Source organism: Terrapene carolina, unplaced genomic scaffold (genome assembly GCF_002925995.2).
Source record: "Terrapene carolina triunguis isolate 2854851 unplaced genomic scaffold, T_m_triunguis-2.0 Scaffold35098, whole genome shotgun sequence".
In the NCBI taxonomy this organism is placed as follows: domain Eukaryota; kingdom Metazoa; phylum Chordata; order Testudines; family Emydidae; genus Terrapene; species Terrapene triunguis.
In genome coordinates, this window is record NW_020699449.1 from 1,510,270 (window position 1) to 1,529,858 (window position 19,589).

General features: G+C 42.3%; 1 protein-coding gene across 1 annotated transcript in view; it reads right to left on the minus strand.

Annotated features, from left to right (window-relative positions):
- Positions 1-8,473: 8,473 nt before the first annotated feature.
- LOC113405360 (lysine-specific demethylase 4C-like) overlaps positions 8,474-19,589 on the minus strand; it is a 390,365-nt gene continuing 379,249 nt past the window's right edge. The window contains exons 24-25 of the mRNA XM_026646511.1: positions 12,355-12,447; positions 8,474-9,418 (exon numbers count right to left, since the gene is read on the minus strand). Coding sequence (XP_026502296.1) covers positions 9,242-9,418; positions 12,355-12,447 — 270 coding nt within the window. The 3' untranslated portion in view covers positions 8,474-9,241. The remainder of the gene's footprint in view (positions 9,419-12,354; positions 12,448-19,589) is intronic.

The window sequence follows — 19,589 nt, forward strand, 5'->3', positions numbered from 1 at the left end:
TCTGAAAGGAGTGAACAGGGCCGCAGCCTCTTCAATCCATGGCTCTGGGACCTGAGCAGGTGGTGAGTTCCCAAGTGGAATTCAAGGTGCTGGTTTTAACCTTCAAAGCCCTATTGGTTTGTGAAGTTGCTGCCTCTCTTCACAATGCCATCCTGCTGCAGCTAGAGAGCTGGAGCTTCCTGGATGTAAACAGGAGTGAGCTGCCAGCAGATCATGCCTTGGCTTTAGAATTTGCTTTCTCCCCTTGGCCGACAGCGCTTGGATTTGTTACCCTTCCAGGCACACCACAAAGCTTATCTTTTCTCTCCAGCGTTTCAGGAGAGGCAGGTGGCTCTTTAGTTTTTAACAGAGGCTTGGGGTTCTGCATCAGGCAGGGTGTGGGATGGAGGCATGAGGATTTGGGGGAATCGGATTGCTGGAAGTAGGTCTGGAAGCGTAACAATTGTTATTGGTGTTTTGCTGTTTTGCATGGTGGAGGCGTATTTGTTTTGTAAACCACACCCACAGCTATTTGGAGGAGGTCACTTTTTGGATTGTTCATAAATCTAAGTAGATCAAAAAATAGAGACTTGCACAATATTGAAATCAATACAGATAGGCTGTGTCCATTGCCATAGTAAGATGGTGGGACCATCTCCGGTTGCTAGCACCCTGATCCCCATGCCTGCTCTGTAACCTGCATTTGCCACCTGGTTAACATGGGGCTACTCTCCCCCACTGTCCCTCTGCAAATTAAACTTTCTCCCATAACCCTCTGAGGCAGCTACAGCATGGGATAGATGAAGAGAGGGAGCTGGGAGCTGGTGCTTATTTCCTATGGCCCAGTTGGGGCTAGGAAACCCCCTTAAGAACTCACTCTCAGCTAGTCCTGAACTCCAGGTGGAAGAATTTGTTTTTTAGTTATATAATTTGTTTAGTATTTAATAATTAGCTAGGGACAGATTTCCTCATGTGAGGACATGAGAGTTTGTGGAGCATGCAAAGTAGGGCCACCATGCAGAGGGCCATGTACAGACATTGACTCAAATTAGCATGTTAGGGGCCAGCAAACCTGTGAAGTTTTTAACTCTTATCTAAGCCACGGGTCCAAGGGCTTGTGTCCTAACTAATTCTGAAGGCATCAGAGCCTTTGGTGAAAGCCAAAAAATACATTAGATGAGTATTAATGATCTTGGTGCGATCTACAATAAAAGAAAAGAAATTCAGCGAAGCTCATCTTTGGTTTGTCACAGCTATTGCAGCATACAGAACTATGCCAAGATAAGAATGTCTTCAGCTATCTGCACTACCTGGACAGTCGTAGGTTATGCACAAATGGGGAAAGAGACCGACAGACACAGAGATAAAGGGATCCTAGGAAAGAAATTATACTGGCTAACAGAGCCGTACGAAAAGTATAAAGCATAAAATCTTGATAAAAAGAGATGTTCCAAAGTGCAAAACAGTTTCTCTGCTACCGGGAATACCACATAATTCACTAGAGAAAATGGATTACATGCTTTGACAACAGCGAGGGCATGTCAGAGAATGTTCTCATAGCAGAACTAAACCATAATTGCCATGTGATTACAACTTCCGTTGGGCCAAAATCAGTAGTTTTTATTCAGCCAGAGCTCCCACTGATGCTAAGCCGAGTTTTGTACTGAGGGAGTGTAGCTCCAATCCTGCACTTGAAAAAAATTGGAGCTGCTAGCTGGGTGCAGAAGAGGAAACCCTGGTGTCCGGCAGTGCTGCACCCCATCCTGCATCTGGCCTGCTGTATCGAGTGAAAGCCTGCACTTACTTCTCCTATAGAGCCGCAGGAGTGCTTTTTCAGCCCCACTGCTGTCTCCAACACGTCAATATACATGAGTGTGTCTGGGAGGGCAGAAGCCTGGCATGGGGATAGAGACGGACACATGGAGAATTCTGCAAGTGTGGACCAAGTGATTGCACTTACAATGTCTCTGTACACAATACGGAAGCTGTACAAATCTCTGTGTGCCTCCTTCCATGGCATATGGTGGTGTGGGACGGGTCCATAAACTAAAGAGGTCCATCCCATTTCAACTAAAGGAAAAATTAGTTAGTGGTGTAAATTAGTTATTAGGCAAGCACTGAGAAAACACATGGGGTTGGGTGCCAATACTATCCTTTTCCACAGGCCTCTCTGAATGGCCAGTAGCCTTTCCTTTAAAACACATCGATAAACGAACAGCTCTGATGGCTAGTAACTGCCCTCCTGGGTCTCTCTCAATTGCTTTCTGTGACTTTTAAAAAGAATAATAACGGCCATGTATTCCCTTCTATCCATGGAGGGGGGGGCGGCCGGAGCCCCGGGGGGAGGGCGGCGAGCCCCGGCGGGGGCTTGTCTCTCCCCCCGGCGGCCAGAGCGCCGGGGGCAGGGCGGCGAGAGGGCGGCGAGCCCCAGCTGGGGCTCGGCTCTCCCCCCGGCGGCCAGAGCGCAGGGGGGAGGGCGGCGAGCCTGGCTGTGGCCCCCTCTCCCCGGTGGCCGGAGCGCCGCGCCGCCCCCCTCCAGGTGCCACCCCAAGCACAAGCTTGGTGGGCTGGTGCCTGGAGCCAGCCCTGCTTCTATCTCTATCTCAGCAGTTAATATGAGAGACATTTTACAATGAGCTCACTCACAAAGGTATTTTATGTATATTTTCTATAAATGCCGACTGGTATGTAGATTATGGGAAACACCATAAATCAAGGCCCTGTTTAGTGACATGGAATCCTCCCAGATAATTTATTCCCTTGTCCCCGTTTCTCCGTGGAGCCTTGTCCCATGACACAGCTGATACAGCATCACTTCACCACATGATGTCAACACTCACAACAATAGACAGCCTCTGGAACTGTTGCACTTCTGCTCCATTCTGTCTATTTGAAATATTGTGTTTCCCAAAGAATCATCTTGCTAACCCTCTCCTACATCTTCTGGCCTAGTGCCTAGATACATCACTGCCGAATTTTGTACAGAGTGGTATTTCTTCCCCCTGAGAAAGTTGCTGATTTCATCCTCCAGGTTCCCTGGAGCAGTGGGACAGTTAGAGTGGGCGGCCTAAAAGACTTAATTAAAGACTGCATTATATGCTCAAGGTCAACCTGAGTTCTCTACCTTTCAAGGACTTTGCAACTTTAATGTTCTTTTAACGTAGTTGGGGGAGGGCGGACAATTGGAGGAGGGTTAAATTTCCTAATTTTTTAAAAAGGCAAACTGATAACACAAATCACATGGAACCATACTGACCACATGTGGGTCAAAAAGTAGCATTGGAAATTTTAGTTCCACAGGACAGGCCTCTGCCATTTGAGCTATCAGAGTAACTGATCACAGTAGTAGTTATCCTTCAGGTGAACCAGACAGTAGAGGGGGAAGAGAGAGAATTCACCAGTGGGTTTCTCAGCTGTTTGCTTACAGCGGGGGTCGGCAACCTTTCAGAAGTGGTGTGCCGAGTCTTCATTTATTCACTCTGATTTAAGGTTTCGCGTGCCAGTAATACATTTTAACGTTTTTAGAAGGTCTCTTTCTATAAGTCTATATAACTAAACTATTGTTGTATGTAAAGTAAATAAGGTTTTAAAAATGTTTAAGAAGCTTCATTTAAAATTAAATTAAAATGCAGAGCCCCCCTGGACCGGGGGCCAGGACGCGGGCACTGTGAGTGCCACTGAAAATCAGCTCACATGCCGCCTTTGGCACGTGTGCCATAGGTTGCCTACCCTTGGCTTACAGCAAAGGAATGTTGAGACTGAGGAATCCCGGATTCAATTCCAGGCTCTGGAGGGGAGTATGGTTTAGTGGTTATAGATCCATCTGCCATTATCCACCCCAGTTCCTGCCCCCCTCCTTCTCCTCGCTACAGCTCCTGGTCCCACCTCTGGCTCCCTTCTGCTCCTCACGTCTTTGCATTCAAGGCTGATTGGATTTCCCCCTCTTCCATGATGCCTGGGCACCAGCAGAGTGGGCACTGAGAACACAGACGAGACAGTCTCCTTGTTGTCAGTTCCAGTGCCCTGGTGTAAGTGACCCTTGGCAGATATGAAGAGGAATTATTGGAAAAGTCCTGTTCAGCCGTTGCAGCCCTGGCATGGTGCATGCACAGCCATTCTGTTGGGATGGCATATGTATAGTCCCATTGAGAAATAGCTGCGTGAGGAAGGAGCATGGTCAGTGCAGCTGGAATTTTCTGAGACTTGAGCTGCCAACCACTAACAAACCTCTACTGATGATGTTTGAATTGTAGTTTTTCATAAATTTATAGCTTAGCCAAATTTGGGCAGATTTTTATGGGGACAGCAATAAGCACATCCTTGATCCCATGGCAATCCTCACCTACCCCATATTTCAAGTCCCTGTTTTAAAGCACAGATGCTCTAGAGCCTCTCAATTAAATGGTGGCAAGATTTTAACATGGACAAAACAATGTATTTTTTCCCTAATCTTGACCTTGGAAAAGGCTGAACTGTTTTAGATTAAATGTTACAAAAATATATGCCTGAGGCAAACACCCAGCATAGAGATTTGGGCATAGTTAAAGGTAACTAAAAATAGCATTTCAAAATGGAAAGTGTTGACAATCTTAACTGTAGGCACCCGAGCTCTGCCTATAATATCTAGCTATATGGGGAATCCTTGAAAGTGTAATGTGGTCTAGAGTTTCATCTGTCTGAATTTGACATGGCATTCTTTACATATAGATGGCAAAGCCATAATTGAGTTGCTGGTATGAATATCATCCCAAATAAGTGTCAATAAAATATTTAAACCACACCCTATCATCACACATTCTGTATATGCTACATGTCATAGAAACCCCCTTTTTAAGGGATTTAGAATAGATTCCAGGGAGATGGATTGGTAATGTTCAAAAGTGCATGATAAAAGTATTTATTACATGGCTCTGCAATTTTTCATACAGATGTCACCTCTCCCTCTGTATGTGTGTGTGAGATCTCTCTCTCTCTCTCTCTCACACACACACACACACACACACACACACACACACACACACAAACTGCTTTCTATTAAAATACAGCCTTCACTGGAATGGAACACAACAGCTGTTTAACCGAACCCAAACAGAGCAACACATTTAAGAGTTTATGGCAGAGAGAATATTTCATTTATTGGAATTCCAGGGGGAATTATCATATGTGCTTTCATACCATATCTAATTTAAAAGTTGTGATTGAGCCATTAAGTAAGGATTGACTAATCAACCAGAACATTTAGTACCATGCCAGCTGATCATTCAAGCAATATTTGGCTTATCAGTAATTTTTTTTCTCACTTTCTCTTCCGTGGAGAGTACCACAGCACATGAAATCAGGAGGGCTGTGTTTGTGAAAATGAGGGAAGAATTTGTCCCATTATATTTTAAAATATTGTTTATAAATTCATATGAGGTCATTGTACTAACTTTTCTGTGTTTTAGAACACAGAATAGGAATTATATACAGGCTTCCAAATATGAATAACTTCAGGGGGCTATATATATATTTCTTCTTTTAATTGTAATTTTCAATGTCGCACAGCATGGTACGGTATATCATATTGTTACTAAAAACCATTGGTTGAATTGCCCTATCATGATGATATAATGCAAATTGGATTAAACAGAAGTCATCTAAAATTAATAAATGAAACATTTAATTTAATCACGCCTTGAGTATAATTTGGGGAATCACCACCTTGCTACTAAAACATTGTCTTTTGCAAACCAGCATAAATCCAAGTACAGCACACTTCCCTGTTATTCATGAGATGGATGTGAACACAACCATGAGTAAAAGCACAGTATTTTTATCACTGTCTGTCAAAACACTGCTGTTTATGTAAATATATGCCCCATACACGGTATTCAGGATTCTTGAACATGTGAAGCAATTGTTCTATGTCTCATCTATTGAGAGGATAAAAAGACAGTAGGGACTAGTGTTTAAAACAGAGGACTGGGTGCCTCAGCTCTTAGGTTGTACAGCTAGCTCTGCCACTGGTACAAAGGTATAATACAGGGAAGACAATCACCTTTCCTCAGTTTACCCATCTTTAATACTAATATAATACTTACACGGGTGCTGTGAGGCGACATTAGTTTGCAAAGTGCGTTGAGATCCTCAGAGGGGAGGCACTATATTATAATCATCATCATCATACTGTGCATTCATATAATACCTTCCATCTGAGGTTCATAAATGAGTGAAGTCTCACAACATCCTGAGATGATGATTATTATCTCAATTTTACAACTGGGGAAACAGACGAAGATTAATGCCAACATTTTCAAATTTGGGTGCCTAAAGACAGCACCTAAATCCATATTTAGGAAGCTAAATAAAAAGGTTCAGAGTTGCTGAGTCAACTTAAGTGCCTGGGCCAGTGTCACACAGGAACCAGAACCCATATCTCCTGACTCCCAGTCCATTGTTTTTAACACAATCTTCTTTCCTATCTGTGCAAAGCAGTATCATTATTGTAAAGCTAGTCTGGAGAAATGGTCTGATTTCCAGATCTGAAGAACATTTAACACATACCATCTCTATCCAAAATTCCCATACGACATTATTTTTTTCATTGCAGAATCTTCAAACTATCCATTATTGTATAATAAGGAAGTCCCAGGATCTCTGGGTTATCATCACGCTATTCTTTCTTTAAAGTTACAATGTTGATTTATGCTTTCTGAAATTAAGATAATTATATTTCAGATTCACTTTCTTTAAAGCAAGAACAAGGAAGACAAGATATTTTATATAGTTGACGAGGCCCGATAATTCTTCATAAGACTTCCAGGACTTTTAGAGTAAAATCTGTTGCAATCCCAGGGCACAATAGAGAAGAAACAGGCAAATGATGTTTTTAAAAAATAATAATTGTTAGTTCCTGCAGATCAATTTTAATCTGCAGATCTCCTTTACAAAGGAAGAGATGCGTCATGACACCCAGTTCACAGAAGTGGGGTGAATTGACTGAAGTCACACAGCAGGTTAATGCAGAGCTAGGCATGGAACCCACATGTGACTCCTATCCACCCACACTTCCTCACACTGGCCTTTCTAGTAGCTGTAATTTCACAATGTACTTATGCATTTTAAGATTTTATTGTCTCATGAAACTTCACGAGGGCTAATAAAATCATTCTTATCTTCTAATTACACCTATACCCCGATATAATGCTGTCCTCGGGAGCCAAAAAATCTTACCGCGTTACAGGTGAAACCGCGTTATATCAAACTTGCTTTGATCCGCTGGAGTGCGCAACCCCGCCCTCCCGGAGCACTGCTTTACCGCGTTATATCCGAATTTGTGTTATATCGGGGTAGAGGTGTATATGACAAGACTGTACATAATGAAATGGCTTGTCACCTGCATTTAGCTCTTGACAAGTCGAAGACAAGCCTGCTCTGTGTGGCAAATGAGACCCATGTACTAGTAGTTTTGCTTTTCCTTCAGATCTGCCAAAAAGAGCTCTGATGTTTTGAAATATGCCAGGCAGCACTCACTAAACCCTCCAACCTCAAGAGAAAGCATTCTCAATTAGAAATACATTATGATTGTCACAGCTAAGCAATTTCTTAGAGACTAAAGGGATTTTTAGTGATTTCATGGTATAAAAAAAGCAGTCAATGTAACACACAAAAAATTAAAATTCCAACTGAGATGTCATGCAGTAAGTGAAAAGATTTAGCTGTCCAGTCATACAACTAAGAATAACCTTGCAAAGGATGCAGTGAAACTAAGATATGTGCTTCTCAATAGCAAGGAGCAGGTTTGTCACAAAGTGTTTTTCCAGGCCCATGTACCCAGTTATAAGAACATTTGTAAGTAGCACAATGAAAAACAGCAGCACTCAAGATTAAATTGGGTTCTGAGAGTTTTCTTCCTGCGGCAGCCAGTCAGAAATCCTGCTAATGGGCAACTTACACAGAACAGATTATGTCATTTTAATAATGCTTCCTTTTGGCTTTACACGCGCCAGTGTTTCTGGCAAATAGCAGAAAACCCGAATGCATTTCCAGCCTGTCTCTACAACCTCTGATAAGATCAGCATCACAAGACAGAGGGGAAAATAAAAAGATACGAGACCATGATACAGTGTTTAATCAATTATTACATCAGTACTGAGTCTTGTGTAACTACAGTCTGCTCTGTTCATGAATTTACATGCGTATTGCCAGTGATTTGTTTCATTCACACAGCTATATAGATGGGTAATCACATCAGCAGACACAAACATTAGTAAGCAAAAGGGCATTTATTTTTAAACACTATTACATTTGCCAACTATTATTTAAAAAGGAAGACCATATTATATTAGTTCAAAACTATCCTGTTAAGCATATATATTTAAACTCTAATTTTACAAACACATAATGAAATAATTTTTATTTTACAAATAGCTATTTTAATAAGTATTATGAAAAACATGTTTTAAAAATAATTGCCAAAATCTCCCTCTTTAAATATACAACCCCCCCCCCCCCTTGCTATTCTGAAGATTTCTTCCTTGGAAGCCAAAAAATATCTAAGTCACACTGAGTCCTCATCAAACCCTACTGAGAGCAGTAGTGATATAAAAAGGTAAAAGCACTGTACAAAGTACGCAAGTACAGCATTTATAGGTTTTAATACTGTACACGCTTGCATTTGTTTTTAAAATGTTTTATAAAAACTCCTATTTTAAAACAAAAAATTGAATGTTCTTCCCTGGCTGTGGAAAATATACAAGCCATTGTAATCCTATCCTGTTATTAAAACTTTACGGTTTTCCAGAGTGATGGGGCAGATATTGTGGTGAGAATTTTTATCATCTTTACTGGATGCCATATATTAAGATTTTCCTAGCAGTTGATGCTTCTCTCATAAAAGTCGATGGAAGTTTTACCACTGACTTAAATGGAAGCAGGACTGTATTCCAAGTTTTCTTTGGCATGTCATTTTGCAGTGCCTCTTAATCTCAGTTTCCTCCAATCCATGATGCAAAATTAATACACAGCCTTTAATACATTAACAAGAAAAACCAAATCTGGAGAAATTTGAAATTAACATGGATAATTGTAGGGGACTGTTTTAAATGTTTACTGGTAAATTCACTGACAAACTCAGAGTATTTATTTTAGCCAAAAGTGATTTAATGTAATGAAGGGATACAATCTTCAAACCAAGCACTGGTGTATTCTGTATGTTTTCCACCAAAATTTAATCTGTTTACTTCCCTGTAGTGTGTGTGGGTTTATTCCTTTGTTGCTTCTTTTATAGTCCCTTCTGGCATTTCTTCTGGAATGAGCTTTTCAAAAAGGTGCGGTACCCAGGGTCATCCACGTATTCATTCTTAAACCGGGAACTCAGGACTCTCTGTCTCTTCTTCTCTCCCTGGATAATATCTGCTCCATAAAATGTGTCTTCAAATCTCATGTCGGAGGCTGTCGACTAAAAACAGACATTAATTACCTCTTCAGTTTCACAGAGGAAATCACAATCTGACTCCCTCCAGGGCAGGCACATGAAAGCACAGGCACCTTTGGTTTAGACAAACTGAAGACTATTTCAGGGACTAACCCAGAGAATTACACCGTTATGAAGTCATCAGTGCTTCAGAACATAGAGTTTTATGATAATGTTTCTAGGAAAATCCATTCATGTTAGATAAATGTTGAACGTATTTTTTTAAACTCACTTTGCAGTGTTTAGTTCCACGTATTTGTGGGGTTTCTTAAAATTCATTTGACTGACTCTAGCTGTTGGATTTCATTGTGTCAAAAGATCACAGAATCACAGAAATGAGAGATGGGAAAGATCATATTGGATTCAGTTCATCCATCTGCCAGTACAGGTTTCTTCCCAACAGTAATGTATATTATCCAGCATTTTATCCAGTCTAGTTTTAAATGTAAGGGACTGTATGATGCAGACTATTAAAAAGGTGCCCTGTACAATTGCATGGCTTGTGTGGACAGGGAGTCATGAGTTCAGCTGGTGCTGGAAAATGTAAAAAAAAACGAGGGCAAAAACTGAAACGGCAAATGTCTAGCTATTGAAAAAATAATGACAGTGACAAATGACAGGAATTTTAGGGCCCACTGCTGAAGCCAGTAGCAAAACTCCCATGAACGTCAATGGCATGGGATCAAACCCTTTAAGATGAAGAGATCATCATATATCCCTAGCGGTTTAAAAGAAAGGGTGGAACCAACATTATAAACCATGGGACTAGTCCTGCAAGGAGCTGAGTAACCTCTGACTTGAGGGTACTCCGATGAGTTCCAACTGAGTTCCACTGACTTGTACATCGAAGATGCACTCAGCACCTTGAGTACTGGGCTGTACGTTTGTGAAGCCCAAGTTAACAACAGGGAAACAGCATCAGGCTTCTCATCAATAGCAACCATTTTGTTTCTGGAGTTTGTTTTATTTAATAGTCTAAATTTCATGTTTTAAAATAATACTTAATTCCACTAAAAAGTTAATGGTGTCACATGCAAAAGTAAAATATTGATCTATAAAAATGTCACTATTTTAAAAGAATAGCAAAAACCAGCCACATCTATATTGTTGTTCTTAGTCAAGTGCAACAATAAAACAGATTTACAGTATGTCTAGTTAATTCTAAACTCCTGTTACATATACTCTATAAAACAACAAGAGGTAATGGGGCCTTTTCTGAATATAATGAAAAACAACCAATTGTACTCACCCAGGTGGCTTGTTTGTTATTTTTTTTCAAGAACCATCTATCTTAAGCCTTAGCACACTGAAGGACGAGTGTACTCCTCTGAAGGAAACTGCCCCTGAGATGCGACAGTCTAGAATATTTGACTTCTGAACGTTCCTGCCAGAAGGAGCTCTGCTCCTCTCCATTCTTATTGCCTTCTTACTCCCCTCTTACTCTCCTGAGTGAGATAAGTCACCTTCCTGGAAAAGCACTTCATAGCAAAGAGACAACCTCATCCTTCTCTGCCTCTCCCCAGCTGCCACTCCCAGCTCCCCTCTCAGACATGGTGCCAGCTCCATGTCACTTCTTACCCCTACCGCACCTTCCAATATGTGCCATGCACATGCTTCAGGCTGCGGCTGAGAACTCGCAACATGGAGAAGCAGCTCACGTCAGGTGGGCATGCTGAGAAAGTAGTGGAGGCGAATATAAGGTCAGGATTTGCTTCTCCAAAGAATCCTGACCTGCCTCCATTTTCCAGCTGCAACAAACCCTCCCTCAGCCACATCCCAGAGCCCTCTGTCTGATTGCCCCAACCTCGCTTAAATAGACATTCCCCAGGTGACCCCCGCCTCTCATCCCCTGGGAATCACCTAGTTTCCATATGGTTAATCTCATACAATACATGTGAGAGTAGGGACGGTATGTGCAAATACACATCTTTATAGCAATGAGAAACACACGGTGCTGCTGTTCTCGTTTACAGATATGTTCACATTATCTTTGAATAAAATATCCATATTGTATTTATTAGCTGTTGAATTTAAATATTATAAGATTTTTTTAGTCCGTATGCTTTCATTTTACATGTTAAAAAATGACTAACAGTTAGCTAGCAGTGTATGATTTTGAGTGGACTGCTGAGAAACAGAGCAGTGTATGTTATTTGCAAATGAGAGGAAGAACATGGTGTCTCTGAGTCTGAGTATTTGACCCTCTGAGTAACTGATATAGGACTGTACATTCGAATTCATGCCAAACTTAGGTAATACAAACCTTCTCTCTCCTCCAATACCTGTATGTTGGAATGCAGCATTTCTTAGTCTTAAAGGAGTTCTGTTCTTATGGTGTTGTGTGAATTTTACATATGGTACTGTGTTGGAATAACTGATTGCTGCATACCAGCTGGAATTTATGCAGGAGCTGGGAAAGTATTTGAGAGCTTGGGGTCCAATTAAAAATCCACTGTAGTCAATAGGAGTCCTGCCATTGACTTTAATGGGATTTGGATCAGGTTCTTTGTTGTTTTTGGTTAAACTTTGTGCTTTTAGAATTATAAACTTTGAGAACTTGGAAAATATACATAAAGAGCATATATTTGATAAGGGTATGGAAAGAACAGTTCATCTGTCAACACGAGATGTTCTTCCTTAATCCTTCATGCTCTGACAGATGTTCTACCAAGATGTCCCTGTCAGCAGTCAAGATGTTTGTTTGATTACAGTATTTGGCTGTATTGACAGAACAGTAAACCAGTCTGACTGGCCAGTGCACACTTTTGCTACTTGTTTGAATTTGGATAGCCACACTAGCACTAACTCGTCACAAAAATCCTTGTGAAGTATAAAGGGCTAATTCAGAATAAAGTCACAGCTCGGTTTAAAGTCCTTTAGAGTAAATTAATATTAGAACATTTGTATTTGTAAATACTTACGAAACGGGCTTTCACTCGTTTAGGCAGCTCTTCATCTAACGTGTAGATCTCTTCCCTCTTCATTGCTATCTGAGAACCATCTTCAAACTCAACCTAATTTGACACATGGGAATTTTAGAAAAATATAAACTCATTGTTTGCAATCCTCAGGCACTCTCCACAATAGACAGATTATCTACAGAGAGATCAAACATTTGAGTTAAATAGTTATCTATTGTTATTTATTTTTAGGAAGGAAAATAAAGAACCACCACCAAGAAACACCATGAAGAGTTAAGAGTTATAGCCATACTTCAGAAAATAATCACCAGTTAGGCTATGTCTACACCTGTGTGTTTCCCTGGGTACTTGTCCGTGCACTGCTAGTACATGTACCCCATGCCCCTGCTGAGTGTCCAGATACAGTGTGCTGAGCATGGGTATATGATGTGCATATATACCCCACGCCCACACTGCCCTTTTCAGTACATGACGATAGCGCTGCCATTTCAGCAGCAGTATCACAGAGTCCTTTGTGTCCAAGGAGACACTCTGAGAACTGCCTTGTTGTGTGTTGCTGGTACTGTATGCCGCATTTTGCGATGGCAGTTCTCAATTATGTCTCCTTTCTGCCTAACTGCATTGAAGAAATGGAGCAAGTCCATGATGATGTAGTTCTGCTCCTGCGACAAATGTTCATGTGGTCCAGTACTGGATACTGGATGGAATGGGTCCAGAAAAATTTGAGACACTGAAAATGGCTGACCAAGAGGGCATATGAAAATCCACTGAGGTTGCAAGGAAAAGATGTGTTGAATGCTGGCATTACCATGGTATGGCCATAGGTGGACTGTCGCTTCTGGTCCCGGAGAACCAGCATCGTGTGGTGGAACCACCTCATCTTGGAAAGCTGGAATGATGACCAGTGGCTGCAGAATTCATATTACGGAAGCAGACCTCCATGGAGTTGTGCAAGCAGCTTGCACCAATCCTCTAGCACCAGATCACTTGTTCTCAGAAACTCATAGCAGTACAGAAGCAGGTGGTTGTTGCCCATTGGAAGCTGGCAACATCTAACAACTATTGGTCAGTTACAACCCAGTTGGGGTTGGGAAGTCAACTGTCAGAGTGGTGGTTGTACAGGTTTGCCACAATACTAATACTGGAATCTACTCAGGCCTGGTTGCCATATCCAAAAGTCCCTTAAATTATAGCAGGATATCAGAAGATGCGGTTTCTGAATGGTGCAGGAGCCATCGACAGAACGCACATCCCAATACTTTGCCCACTGAAAGGGGTGAGTGAATATGTGAACCAAAAAGTTTTTACTATTCACTTGTTCTCCAAGACTCAGTGGACCACCGAAGTCAGTTCATGAGACTAATGTTGGACATATGGGGAAAGGTCCATGACGCCAGGGTGCTCAGAAGGTCAGGATTGTACAGCAGGGGGGAGGGAGGGCGAGGGGGGGGAGGGAAGAGAAGAGAAAGGATTTTATTCCCCAGAAATGCCATGGCTCTGCACAGAGTTTCTGTTCCCACAGTTATATTGGGGGACCCTGCATATGCACTCCTAACTTGGCTCATAAAGCTCTTTCCAACATCACTGACCCAAGAAAAAGGGAATTCATCTATAGCCTGAGTAGCTGCAGTGTGGTAGGGGAATGCCTTTGGGAATCTGACAGCTCATTGGCAATGCCTGCAAACACAACTGGATGCCAAGGTAGCCAACACAGTTTGCATGATCATGGCACGCTGTACCTTGCACCATGTACGTGAGGCTAAAAGAGAATATTCCCAGAGCTATTGGGCACAGGGCAGATCTGGTTTACAAAGCCTGTACGGGCAGCCAAATCCCACCCCCGTGCATACTGCTCATGGTTCCCAGGTGGCAAGGGAAATCTGTGATGCTATTTTCTCGTACATTGTGGAGTAGCGTAGAGCCAGAAAGCGACCTGGGAAAGTGCCGAGGGACACTATTTTGATGGTATGGTGCTGCTGAAAAAGCTCAATAGATCATTGCTACATGATTGTCCAGCGACATACTTCAGTGAGTTTCGATCCCCTACAGCCGATGATAATGTCGTAACTGAAAGCAGACAACTGGGTGAGGGCACTCAAGGTTAACACCTTTGGCTGCGGTTTTGTGCTGTGAAGAATGTATAGGCATTGTAACGCCATCATTGAGCAATGCTGTTGTTGCATGTTAACAACTTGGTTTCAGGCTGCTTTATGGGGAGTCATTAAGGATTGTTAAAGTAATTTAAAAACAGTTCTGTAAGGTTTTGGGATGGGCTTCACACTTTCCTTCTTCACAGTGTTTTCTAACATCCTTGCTCACAGCACTAATCAGGTGCTATGCATGAGTACTTCTGTGCTGCAAGTGGTGACTATTTGGTGAGGCTGAGAGAAGAGGGGTTGTAAAAGCATGGTTCAGTGTCCGATATCTCTACTGTTAATTTACTTTTGTTTCCTTTGTCTGTATTGTCAATTAAGTCATTAACAAAGCCATAAAGACAGTTCAGTTAACTTCTTTTCTGTTTTTCATTCTGGTGCTTTGGACAGCAACAGTTACTTCACAGTTTAGTTCACTGTAATGAACCTTTTTTTTTTTTTTTTTAAACACTAAGCAATTCATGACTGGGGGCTGAAGGTGATGTGCGAGGGACAGAATTCATTGCATTTCTTTGGCACGACACATTTACAGAAATCACAGTCGTGTGTTGTGAATCCTGCTGACCCATCCCTAATGTAGAAAAATATCACATTGATCATACTCAGAAAGCGAGCTGCACACTCAAGTGAAGTGAATGGTAACTTTTATTTACAAACGTACATCAAACAAAGGACTAAAACAGTTTGTAACAGAGACAAATTAACAAAAATAAAAATAGTACAATTCCCTGAAACTGGGCAAACATTAGTGTTTGTGGACATGTCTTCTTGCCCTTCCCCTCCCCGAGAAGAGGGGAAAAGACTGTGGAATATTGCATGGGTGGACAAACGGAGAGGTATCCTGAATGGAGCTTGGGGGGTAAACAAAGACTGGGCTATAGGGACTGGATTGGGCTTATTGTTCCCCACAAGCAGGCTTTGGGGGGGTTCCCCTGTGCAGAGTTTTGGGTGCTGACAGAGTATGTTGTGCCAGGTATCCAGCATGCTCCTCCCCGGCAGGGGTGGTGGTGGAGTTCACCGCCTCAGGAGCAGCCTGGACAACACCTGGAGGAGGAGGAGAAGCGGCAGGAGGAGGACGTGCTGCCTGTTCTGGAGGGAAGCAGCAGCCCAGTGGCGGACAGGCCCAAAAAGTATTCTGCCACCAGCTGTACTAGGGACTGAATGAGTGAATGGTCCCATTCCCTATGGGCATGCTCCCACTCCATGAACCGGTTCATGAATGCCTCCTCCTGCCTAAGAGCCCGATCCTCCCTTGCCCTAAGGAACTCTACTGCTCCTGACTTCTCCTGTCAATGACTACTGTGCTCCTCTTTCTCCAGGTCTCCCTCCAGGACTTCCTCTGAGGTCCCTGCTGCCTCCTCACCCTGCCCCTCATCGGTGTCCCATCATACAATGAAGCCGGTGGGTGAGGATAGAATCATGAGTCACTTCAGGCTTGATACTCGCAGCCTTGGAGAGCCCCACTCCAGCTCATCATAGTATGGGCATGTGTCACGTTCCTCTCCTACAGAGAACGCTGGAGTCCTTCACACTCTGGTACAGGAGCCTGAAGTGCTCCATGTGCTCCCAGCACAGGAATGGGGTCCAGTGAATGCCTGCCTCCTTCAGCCTCCGTAAATCTCCTGGTAGAGGCATATGATCCTGCCAGTATGCGTTAAGTTGTGGTCTGACCACATATTAATCAGCACGTGGGCATGCTTCAAAGACCAGGAGGCAGCTCTTGGAACATGATTTGTGATCACCAGTGCTGATCAATCCAGTTCACAGGACAACTGATCTTAAATGCTCAGCACAGGTTGCTATTACCTTTATACATTTGGGTAAGGGTCAGACGGCAAAAGGATCAATGCATTGTGGGATTAGCCTTGGAGGACTATCGTTACTCATGACCTGGTGCATGCCCTTTACCCCCATCTATGCTGTACTGTAGAACAGGTACAGGGCCGTGGCACAATGGAGGCATGAATATGCCTACACTCCTCAGGCATGCCAGCTGTCTCACACTACTCTGTCCTTCCGGAACATGCGTCAGATAGGGTCAATAAGGGAGTCATGACACAACAACGTGCATCTCACCATGCATGGTCGCAAGCATAGACATAGCTTTAGATTAACATGCACTCCCAACATTGAAATTTGTGTATAAAAGTACAAATGTATTCGATTAGAAATGCTAAAGAATACCAACATATACAATATCACTTTATCACACATTAAGATGTCATTATGTTGTTTATGTTTGCTTCTAATTTCCCAAGTGGTTAAAATTAATTTCACCGTGCTATGTTTCAAGGTTGTGGAAGACCACATCAAAAGACAGGAGGTATGAGTGACACTACGGGAAATGCCAGTTAACAGAATTATATTGAATCTGATGGAATTTCTTTAAAATGCTCTGTTCGGAAGATGAAAAGCTTTATCATGCTTAGGTTTAGATTTAATCCAACATGAACCCCTTTAGCAGAAAATGAGAAAGGAAATGTAGCTAGGTGCAGGGAATGCTAAAATACTCAGCCTTCAAACCACTTATGCTTTTTGAGACGCTTCCACTCTCCTCCCCCACCACCATCCATCCATCCCTGGAATCCTTCACCTATAAGAGATGAATGTCTGCTACTATCTACAATTGTACTTTGAGTTCCTTCAGAAACTTTAATTTAAAACTAGTTTTCAGAAAACGTACACAGGGCCCAATCCTGCAAGCTCATATGGCTTCAATGGAACTACCCAAATAACAGCTATATGCAGGAGTCAGGGTTGGAGGATTAGGCATAAATTATGTGAAAATATACAGTGAAATACATATACTTCTCAAAGAACCTCGACAAGAGGCACAATTAGCACAACGCACGTACAAAAATATAGGGTTTGCTGGTTCAAATTAAAATGTTGCCCTGTAGGTTTCAAATCAAAACAATCAAACAAACTGAATGTGTCAGATTAATTGTGCACAGTTGAAAAGCTTTCAGGGACTGTCCTAGAGTACATACAGTAGCAACAGCCAAGATACAGAGCTGTGAACTATTAAAATCCTTAAGAGAAGTAATTTTAACTCCATCATAAAGGACTTGGGCCATATCCTGGTATGCCGCTGAACCGCACAAAGCCCAGGGTAGAGGATGGGGTGCAAAGATGTCTTACAGTGCATCTTTACACTCCCTGATCCTACTGCTAACATGTGCAGGACTGGTCTCCATGCATGTTAGAGCAGCTTGAAGGCTGCTTGAACTTAACCCATGTTGTAAATAGTGACAAGGAATCAAAAATATACCCAATGATCAGTATGGTGCTGGGGCACTGCTATCACTGCCCCTGCCCCTCCCCCTTTGGCAATGCCTCTTTTTCCAAGCCACGACAGTAGCACAGAGGAGAGAGGTGAATGGTCTACATTCACTGTAGCCCACCAAAGAATCACCCTGATGTTGGGGTGAGCTTCCCTGGTTCTGTTAAATGGGCTTTAGGACCAGATTATATTGGTAGTGTGGCACTGAGCAGCCATACCACACAAGAGAATCTAAACCCCATATGTCCAGTTTGAGGTATGGAGGCTCTAGCCCAGTAGTTCTCAACCAGGGGTACACGCCACCCCTGGGGCTACACAGAGGTCTTCCATCAACTCATCTAGATATTTGCCTAGTTTTACAACAGGCTACATAAAAAGCTCTAATGAAGTCAATGCAAACTAAAATTTCATACAGACAGTGACTTGTTTATATTGCTCTATATGCTATACACTGAAGTGTAAGTACAATATTTATATTCCAGCTGATTTATTTTATAATGATATGGTAAAAATGAGAAAGTAAGCAATTTTCCAGTAATAGTGTACTGTGATACTTCTGTATTTTTATGTCTGATTTTGTAAGCAAATAGTTTTGAAGTGAGGTGAAACTTGGGAGTGCGGAAGACAAATCAGATGCCTTAAAGGGGTCTGGAAAGGTTGAGAGCCACTGATCTAGCTGTTCAACTGCCATAAACATTAACTGGAGTTTCTTACTTAAACTCTAGCATGGTGCACTAGAAATTCACCCTGATGTTGCTAAGGACTAACACCAATAAGGGTTCCTCCAAGTCTTTCAGTGCTGTAATTATTTACACAGAATATCAGACTACTGCTAAATCCAAATTTTAACCAGGCTGCAGATGCTGAATTTCAAACTAGTCATTCTGTCAAGTATGGTATATTTTATTTTGTGTGCCCTGTAAATGCAGATAGTCATCACAGAGAATAAGGGCTCCTACTACATATGGGCAACCAAAGATATATATTGTGCATTCAGACAGTGGGATAAAAATGAAAAACTGCACTTGTTCTCTCCCTGTGGTTTTCTTGTATGAGGATATCATAAATTAATGGTGTAAATGAAATTGTCAGAAAGCATTTAATTGAATAATTTAGTCATCTACAGAAAGTTACAAATGGTTACTATGAAGGAACATACAAACGAAAATTGACCAAGATGCCAAACACTTAAGTGGCAGATTTGTAGAGAGGCACTTAAAAATACACACTTGATTTTGCATGCACAATTACGACTAGGATTCGTGCAGGATAACTGGGCTTGCATATATCCTGTGCGATACTGACACAGGTGTTTGTGCACATGGTCACGGTTACTGCATGCCCAGCTCTCATTGCTCCCTGTGCAAATTCCACATGAATGTGAGAGAATTTTCACACATGAATTCCTTTATCAGAGTAAAATAGATTTGTTGAAGTTTTATCTGACCATATAGCTTTGTTCCAGCACACACACACACACACACACACACACCCGTTTCTAGTCTCTCCTTTTGTAGAGAGTTGTTGGTCTAGTTGTGTGTCTAAGAGGCACAACAGAGAACTCACATCACAACACAGGAAGAAGGGGGGCAAAGGTGGCTTTAAACCACATTTGCACCCTCCCAATCCTGGGCTGTTCTGTAGCCCTTAGCTTAACTTAGGGCTTGTCTACATTACCCGCTGGATCGATGGGCAGCGATCGATCCAACGGGGGTCGATTTATCGTGTCTAGTCTAGACGCGATAAATCGACCGCCGAGCGCTCTCCCGTCGACTCCGGTACTCCACCGGAGCACGAGG